The sequence below is a fragment of the Etheostoma spectabile genome, chromosome 22 (genome assembly GCF_008692095.1).
Source record: "Etheostoma spectabile isolate EspeVRDwgs_2016 chromosome 22, UIUC_Espe_1.0, whole genome shotgun sequence".
Classification (NCBI taxonomy): Eukaryota; Metazoa; Chordata; class Actinopteri; order Perciformes; family Percidae; genus Etheostoma; species Etheostoma spectabile.
In genome coordinates, this window is record NC_045754.1 from 12,557,394 (window position 1) to 12,565,971 (window position 8,578).

The 8,578-nt window shown below is 40.1% G+C and overlaps 2 protein-coding genes across 2 annotated transcripts in view; one reads left to right on the forward strand and one right to left on the reverse strand.

The window, feature by feature from the left end:
• Positions 1–3,681, reverse strand: part of usp12a (ubiquitin specific peptidase 12a) — a 6,847-nt gene extending 3,166 nt beyond the window's left edge. The window contains exons 1-5 of the mRNA XM_032504467.1: positions 3,322–3,681; positions 2,189–2,269; positions 1,877–2,090; positions 818–1,053; positions 488–564 (exon numbers count right to left, since the gene is read on the reverse strand). Of these exons, the coding sequence (XP_032360358.1) occupies positions 488–564; positions 818–1,053; positions 1,877–2,090; positions 2,189–2,269; positions 3,322–3,609 (896 nt within the window). The 5' untranslated portion in view covers positions 3,610–3,681. The remainder of the gene's footprint in view (positions 1–487; positions 565–817; positions 1,054–1,876; positions 2,091–2,188; positions 2,270–3,321) is intronic.
• Positions 3,682–3,836: 155 nt separating this feature from the next.
• rpl21 (ribosomal protein L21) lies at positions 3,837–7,111 on the forward strand. The gene is made up of 6 exons (XM_032504510.1): positions 3,837–4,000; positions 4,724–4,802; positions 4,943–5,004; positions 5,529–5,641; positions 6,592–6,742; positions 6,986–7,111. Exons 2-6 carry the CDS (start codon positions 4,736–4,738, stop codon positions 7,073–7,075), a joined length of 483 nt encoding a protein of 160 aa, XP_032360401.1. The 5' UTR covers positions 3,837–4,000; positions 4,724–4,735; the 3' UTR covers positions 7,076–7,111.
• Positions 7,112–8,578: the final 1,467 nt, after the last annotated feature.

The window sequence follows — 8,578 nt, forward strand, 5'->3', positions numbered from 1 at the left end:
TAAAATATGCGGCTCTGGTAGATGTTTGCAATTGGTCACGCTGTGCCAACATCGCCTCTTTTATGTGAAAGCGTGCGTCGCTCGACTGGGAAACCCTGGGTTGATTCAACTAGTTGTTAACCACCGTCGTGACAGGTTACACAGGACCGCGGTTGTTAGGTTTAGGTGAAGCCGGGTAACTGAAATAAATCCAAGGCATGTTGATCTTGATTCGTAGTACAGGCCTCTGTTCACATCTAAAAAATGAATGATTCAATTTCAAAACGCTGCATTTTTTTTGTCCAAGCAACAGTCCAGAACCCAAAGTAATCCTGTTTATTATAATGTTAGATGAAGAAAGGTAGCACTTTTGAGAAGCTGGAACCATCAAATGTTTTGCATTAAAAAAACAAACTAATCTTCTTTATCATAATAGTTGCGGATTTATTTTCTGTCAATCAACTACGAATCCTGCTTTAGCTTTGCTTCTACATGCCATTAACTTTACCTGAGGCAGTGTGTGATGGAGGTATTCTGTTCTACATCCACAGAAAGGTCCAGAAAGTCCTCATCTTTGCTGCTTATCTGAAGAGAAAAATCACATCAAAATAAGCTATATGCAACTAAACTCAAATACTACAACTTAAATACTCAGTTTGGAATATAATAATATAGGGCTGTAGCAATATGGCAATAAAAAAAATAAAAATGTCTGCAATTCTACTGTATTTACCTAAAACATTGTTTAAACAAGACTCTGGTGCCACATGGTAGTAGACATTTTGTGTAAGCCCCTTAAACATCCTCCTCGTATGAAAATAGCAGAGAGACATCTTACCGTTTCACAGGTGAGGCAGCGTGTCTCATTGGTCAGAGTGCCTTGGAAAATCTCATGGACCCAGGTGGGAGCGGGCGTGGCATTGCTGTTGTTGTTCTGAGAGTCCAATGTGCCATTGGCAAGGCGGCCGTTGGTCTTGTCCTGCTTCCTCTCCTCCTGAAGCAGATCAGCGATGGTGTTGAGCAGATAGTTCAGAAACTCATGGGCATCCTGCTGCATGTAATTGTCAAACAGCTCTGAGGAAGAAAGTGCAGAGAGACTTTAGAGTTCCAATTCAGTTATTCTACATGTTCAGCAGGTACTTCAGGATCTAATTGCTGTTTTCAAGCTCTCCAGGAGTCATCAGCAAATTAGGGAAAACAAAAAGATAAGGAAATTAAGCAGTTCTTAAAGTGATGACACTCTGCTGTAGCTCATTTAGAACTAGGGATGCACCAAATCCAGATTTTTGGCATTGGCTCAATACCAAATACTGAATCCTACTCCCATCCTCAGTCCATTAACACAGTAAACACATTAATGAAGTAAACAAGTCCACAGTCTCTAAAATAGTTACATTTTACAAGTTAATGTTGAATTCACATGCTCTTTTCACATTGTAGGAAAACACATCGCTATTGCCAGATGAGTGACAATTTAGTTTGGCAAATTTTGGCTAACCAGTGTATGATGAAGACATGTTGGGTGGGTGAAATTAGAAAGCTAATGTTAGCTAATGCGCAGCAGCCAGCTGTTGTAAATTGACATATAGCTCAACTTGACTCGCCTTCTTTTGACTGAAAGTACTGCCAAACAACACTTTTTCTGCTTACAAGTTCCATTTTCACTTTCTCACAGCCTACTGCATTGAACGGACCACCTAGGTAAACACTTTCCCATAATCAACGGTGGCTTCATTATGTTGACCAGCGTAGCACACCTAGTGCAAGCGTAGGGTTCGGTGGGAAAAAATTCTAAGGTTCGGAAGTTCCCAATATTCAGCAGAATACAAACCCGAATCCTGTGCATTCCTATTTAGAACACACTAATGACCCCCAAAGTTGATCAGTTTCCTCTCACCATTCTCTTTGCGAAGCCGTGTGATGAACTTCTTGGGTGGTATGACACCCACTTTTCTCTTCTGATTGGCAATACTGTGAAACAGGTCGGCCAGGCAGGTGAGCAGGTTCTCCTTTCGCCGAGGCTGACTGCGGTACGCCAAGATCTTCTCCCGAAACGGCCGGCAGAAGTACAGAGCCTGCAACACCGAGTTGCAGTAGCAGGTGTTTCCAAACTAAAATCAATGATGGAATGCAATCAAATCAGTGGGAGTACGAGTCAAGTAAAGGTGAACACAAAACACTGAATCTGCACAGTGCATCAATTACTTACATTGACCAGGCCAAAGTAGTGCTCATTGACCGGAAACTGCTCAGATCCAATCTCTTTCTCCAGAGCAGAGGCATTGGCGCCCTGTAAATGCACAAAGTCAAGAAACCCAGATATATTTTAAATTCAGCTATAATTTTGAAAAAAAAACATCAACACCACTTCTGAATTAGTAATAATTGCCACATAATTAGAAGGCCGCAACTTGGCATTTCCAAAGGTAATTTGTTGCACTGATAAACAATAAAAACTAAATTGTCCAAGACTAGGCATTTCCCTTCCACTTCGCCCTTCTATGTCGCTAGAGCTTAACACATTCATCATCTTTGACGGACAGTAAAGTTAGGCTGTCCCCAGCTAGTGATTACACACATCCAGAAAAGGTTTAAATGTGAAACTCTGCTGAGATTACATAATTACATATGTTCAAATAGTATTCAAAAATATTCAAAGCAGATTTTTTTGAAGTCATTACAGGACTCGGCGGCGGCTAAGATTCGTACGATGCAATATGTTGACAGCAGCAAACTGCAGAGCGGACGCGGACATGGACCTGGAGCGGGTCCACAACTGCGCAGCTAATGTTAAACCATGTCGTCATTGCCTGCGTTAATAATGTCTGGTAGTAAAGGCCAACACGTCAATTTAGCTTTTTTATCACGGTTTCTCCAAGCATACTGCAGATGAATCATCTCCCAGTCTGAAGCCATCTATTATCCAGCGGTTCCAGTTGTTCGTAAGATGTAACACTGGTTTAGCTTAAACGCTAGCTACCTTAACATAGCTAGGTTAGTTAGCTGTGAATCCCAGCTGCAGCAGGTGCACTGTGCTCAAATAGTATAAGACACATATTAACCGAATAAATCGCTAACGTAAGAGTTGAAAAAAAAAAAGAAGTCAATACTAAAGAGTGTCCATCTGACGTTACTGTCGTTAACTAAAAAACAGAGCGGAGAAGGCAGTGGGTGTCTGCTGGCTTTGCTATGGTCGGAAAACTGCTCGGCTAGCAACGGACACCAGAATTAACTGTTTTTTATTTATAATTACAGTGTTTAAAAAACAATAAGAGTGCGGCCACGGTTTCCATTTGAACCTGTGGCCCGATAAATGTGAGTATGAGACTGCCGTGCACTTACCATGGTACAAAAAGAGGCAAATTTGGAAACTGTCATTAGGATTTCCATTCGGCTAGCGCCATCTTCAACCACCGCCGCGCGCTGACAAGACTGGGCTGGCTCCCCTCGTGAGGAAAGGCAGGCGATTATACTGCTGCTGAGATCGAGACGAAAGGTCCAACAGCTCACGAAAACGCAAAACGAGATAACGCACTGCTTGTTGTTTCCGCCTTCACTTAATGACGGGCCCACACACGATAATGGTCGGTACAGCTGATCGCTTCGTTTTGGTATGTGCGTGTCACACATTCGGACACTCTTAGTTATCGAAGTCGAATCAAATAATGTCAAAATCACTGATAAAGATACTATATCATCAAAAAAGGTTAGCCTTGCTGAAGTTTTGCGCATGCGTATCATCAATAGCTATGAGTGATATTTTATTATGATTGTATTATGTATTTATAACAACGATTGCATTTTAGCAGTCGCGTCATATATTTTCCCTTTAAAATCACAGAAACGTTATAGATCACAACTGACCTAGGACCAGTTACCGTACGTTGTACGGAATCCTTTAGCGTCACATTCATTTGGTTCAGGCAATATCGCGGCCTGCCTTAATTGCATTTCACAAGGCGGAGTTTAGGGTCTTTTAAGCTCTCTTTCCGCCGTACCCGCCATCTTGTAGACACCGGGGGTAAGATCCTCTCCGTTTTAAATTTTATTTTCGACTTTATTAGCGTATTAATCGTTAATAAGTATATTCATATATGCACCGCATGTTTCCCCTTACATATAAGTTTCGCGGTAAAGCCTGAAAAACGTTAAATTGAGTAATAATTTCCGTTTAATGTGAGGAGGACCAGCAGCGTGGCTCTCCATGTGGGCCTTGCTGGCAGAGAAACGTTTAACGTTAGTGGAAACAGTGTTTTCCTTCAACACCGTGTTGCACCCGCTGTAATAAAGCTTAACACAGATTTTTTTCGTAGTTATTCGACCGTAATATTGCAGATACAGTGCTGCCTAACGTAGTGCTACTTGTGCTAGACGTGCATTGTGTGGCTAGCCTTTACGTAAGCAGATTTTGTCGTGTAATCAGCAGCATTGTTACATTTCGTTGACTTAATTTGATCAACAATATCCCTTATGTGCGTGTGATACGGAAACTTGGACATTTTTGTTGTCATTCACTTGGATCAGCTGTGAAACACATCGAGCTCATGCTTAGTCTGTGTGGCAGCTATGTTATATATGTTATGCGTTTATGGGCTGTTACTGCAGTTATATCGTGCCATCCATCATATGATGGATATACTTTATTGACGTGCCATTTTCTGTCCATTAAACATAAAACATGTTTGGAGAAAATATTTAGAATCTACCATGACTAATTTTAACAAGTAACGTTATATGTTCTTAGTAATCAGGCATCATGACGAACACCAGAGGCAAGAGGAGGGGGACCAGGTACATGTTTAGCAGGCCATTCCGCAAGCATGGTGAGTACACATTTAAAGGGTAGTAGCTTTTTATGTCAGACCACACTTTAACTGCAATCCTCTTTTTAAATCAATGGCATGTGGCTTTTAGAACCAATGTTAAATATTTGCAAAATAACATGAATACATTTACTTTACAGGCCCAATTCCCCTGTCCACATACATGCGCATCTACAGAAAGGGTGACATTGTTGACATCAAGGTAAGGCACAACACGTTTGTTGACATGTGTTCTTGTTTGGTTGATTAGTAAGTTAAACTGCATGGCACATTTAGTCCAGACAATACTAATTTAATATTTACAGGACTTTTAATGTTATGCTTAGGATGTCTACTGTATCTTCAATCATATTCCAGACGTTTTAAAGGAACACGCCGACGTATTGAGACTTTAGCTGGGGGATACGGTGAATAAGCTAAAGTCTCAAGTTGGCGTGTTACTTTAAGAGGCTCTAGGGAAATGTGCTTAAGAATGTGACATTACAATGCTTTATCTGGATGAACATAAACCAAAAGTTGAGTTGACATGGATTTTGAGTAGGATGTTGAGTAGACAAGGATTTCAGAAAGGTGCAGAGCAATGTTCTGAATGGGAGATGTTTGTTATTGGGACGGCTTCACCTAAATTCAAAGTGGAACTTTTTGGTTCCATGTAGTGGTGATTGATGAAAACAATGTGACTTAATTGTTGCTAAATACATTGATATATGTAATTTTTCTTTTTAGGGTACAGGTACCATTCAGAGAGGTATGCCTCACAAATGCTACCATGGCAAAACAGGACGTGTCTACAACGTGACCCAACATGCTGTCGGCATTATTGTCAACAAGCAGGTCAAGTAAGTAGGAAGCATAATTTATTTTGTGACACTTAAGTGTGTATGCCTGTGTAATTTTGGACTAGTACACACCAAAGGACTTTACTCCCTTTCACTAATCACTTATTTAAAACGTTCCATTCTCATAGTGCGCACAGGATGGCGAAGGGAGTCACAGTATGATTTGTTGACCAGTTCTCCGTTGTTGAACCCATTGAATCAGATACCAGTTGTCATCATTAACCTGACGGGTTGCATAGGCCAATCTAGGGTTTTTCGTACTGCTTCAGAGAAACTCTGCTGAGCCCCATTCACGAAGCAGCGGCAGTTAAACTTTATTTGACAACATGGTGGTTAAATTTGTAATTAATTCGTACTTCATATGCATGCCAAATCATGAGGGCAATCCAATACACTTTCAACGTCACTGATACTTTATTGAATGTATTTTAAAACGGAAAACATTAAATTTCAACATTTTGTATTGCAACTATTGTATAGTACAAATTTGGCTACAACAGTTATGGCAGTTATCTTATTTGTCACTCTACATTTTTCAACTTGGAAACAAAAGGTGCCCCTTGTTTTGTTTTTTCTTGACAAAGACTTTTCATAAATTTGGGCCTTAAAATGTATTGCAATGCAGAAAATGAAGTCTTTGACTCAATATTTCCTGGGGGAGATATCACATTAAAATGTTTTGATGAGTGCAAGTTGTAGCTTCAATCTTTAGCGTAGAATTTATCTAGGAGGGATGTGACCCAATCTTCACTTTGCCACCAGGATTGTTCATGTCCTCCGTGGTCATTCACATTGGGGAAAGTATTTCATCCTTAAGCACCCCATTCAAACTCCTGTTTGACCTGGGGCTGTATTGAGGAGACAGTACAGTTTTTAGCTAAAGCTACCTGTCAGGTTGTTTTTGATTTTTCTGTTTTATGTGATCTCATTCATGCTTTTGCCTCTCACAGGGGCAAAATCCTGGCCAAGAGGATTAATGTGCGCATTGAGCATGTGAAGCACTCAAAGAGCAGGGACAGTTTCCTGCAGCGGGTCAAGGCGAACGAGGCCAAGAAGATGGAGGCCAAGCAGAAAGGCAGCTGGGTGGAACTGAAGCGACAGGTATGAAGTTGTACAAAATTACTTAACTTTTAGTGATTTCTTTTTCTTTTTTTAATTGAAAAGAAATGGAAAGTCTAAGATGTCATGGTGAAAATCTTTTATGAAGGAAGTCACTGTTTCAGTAATGATACTCTACATCAAATTAAAACCATTTAGAATAGATTCCCAATGGTATGAGTATGTGGAGAATTAAGTGGTCGCTTTTGCTTATTTGATTTTCTTAAATTCTCCTCGTCTCTACAGCCTGCTCCTCCTCGTGATGCTCACTTCGTCAGCACCAAGAAAAACGAGCCACAGCTGCTGGAGCCAATCCCCTACGAGTTTATGGCATAAAGTGCTCACCAAAATTAAAAAATATTTGTACACACACTGCTCGTCATGTTATCTGTTCACACATTTTGTATTTTGATTGTAAGGAGATGCTATCACTCAGTAAGGATTCTCTTTTGATTGCTGAATGATAAATTGATCAAATGCACTTTTTATTACACCGGCAATCGGAGATTGACTGGTACACGTGTCACAAGCAATTTACATCCTAACACTTAATTCTTCTCAGGTCTACAAGGTTAATTGTGTTAATCGCATTTGGACTGTCAATTTTGCCTGATATCTGATATTTGTGTTTCCATCTTTGAAGTGGGTGAATGCAAAGGTCTATACCCAGGCAAAAGCAGAACTATGCTTATGTTTATCATGCCGATTTTAACAAAGGTCTGTTTCACCTAAGATATTTTCACACATGAAAACAAAGCCCAGGTTTAAGTAATAATATTACCTAATTCATTGTTTTCCATTCAGCTGCTTTGGTTTAGTATTGTGTATGCTGGCTTAGTGACAAGTCTTACTGGGACCCTTCAATAGATGAAAGCCATGCTTATGGTATGGCTCACCTTTGCTTTCCCTCTGAGTCAAAATGACCTGATCTGAAGAAATGACAAACCAAACAAATATCCAAGAACGTTCATACTGTATATTTCATGTCATGCAAAAGCCTTTATAATGAGGATGTGCATTCTGTGATCATCTCAACCATTTAAGACTGAATGATGCTCAACTGTTATCTGAGTAGAGGTCTGATTAAATAGTTATTGAAAACCCGTGTGGTTGTGCATGAAATTGATCAGTCAAGACTTTTAAGAAAGCATTGACGGTGCCCGTTGTTTTAAACCACAACTTGTAATTAAACCTCGGCTCCGTACCAGTGGGACAGCCGTTCCAAACGTGTGCCGTCTTTGCATTGCTCAAACCTACAAAACTGTATTCGGGATTCTAAAGTTTGGAAAGATTCCACACATGAGCCTAAATAATGGAGAAATGTGTATTGAACGGTGCGCAACAAAAATAGAAACGGATTGGATGGTGCAGCCATAAAATTACTTTTTATTTAGTGTCATCATATATGTTAACTTTTGGAACATTTCATGTTCTTAAAAATGGTAATAAACCAACTTCCCTGCACTATGAATTAATTTCAGCAATTTAGGGCCATTTTATTTAATATTTAAACAAATATAATTCAGTCCCATTGTGTGCTTGTGCAGCAGGTGGCAGTGTGCACCAGGATATGTGTGAAGCTTAGAGGAAACAGGACCCTTGCTGTACAATAGCACTGTAGACTACTGCATTGGGATGTGAGTGGGGTTAATGATTGTGCTTTATTGAATTGCACCATATTTTGATTATAACCACAGATTTTGTTTAGCTACGACTTGTCACAACTTTAATCGACATGTTTGGGTTTTGGGCAGACCACGATTTAGCAGTTTCCCTAAATTCCGACCTAACCTAACGTGTGTGTGTGTGTGTGTGTGTGTGTGTGTGTGTGTGTGTGTG

Coding starts and splice junctions, on each gene's coding strand:
- rpl21 (XM_032504510.1), top strand. CDS start 4,736: ATGACGAACACCAGAGGCAAGAGGAGGGGGACCAGGTACATGTTTAGC. Junction 4,803..4,942: donor CAGGCCATTCCGCAAGCATG/GTGAGTACACAT, acceptor TTTACTTTACAG/GCCCAATTCCCCTGTCCACA. Junction 6,743..6,985: donor GGGTGGAACTGAAGCGACAG/GTATGAAGTTGT, acceptor TCGTCTCTACAG/CCTGCTCCTCCTCGTGATGC.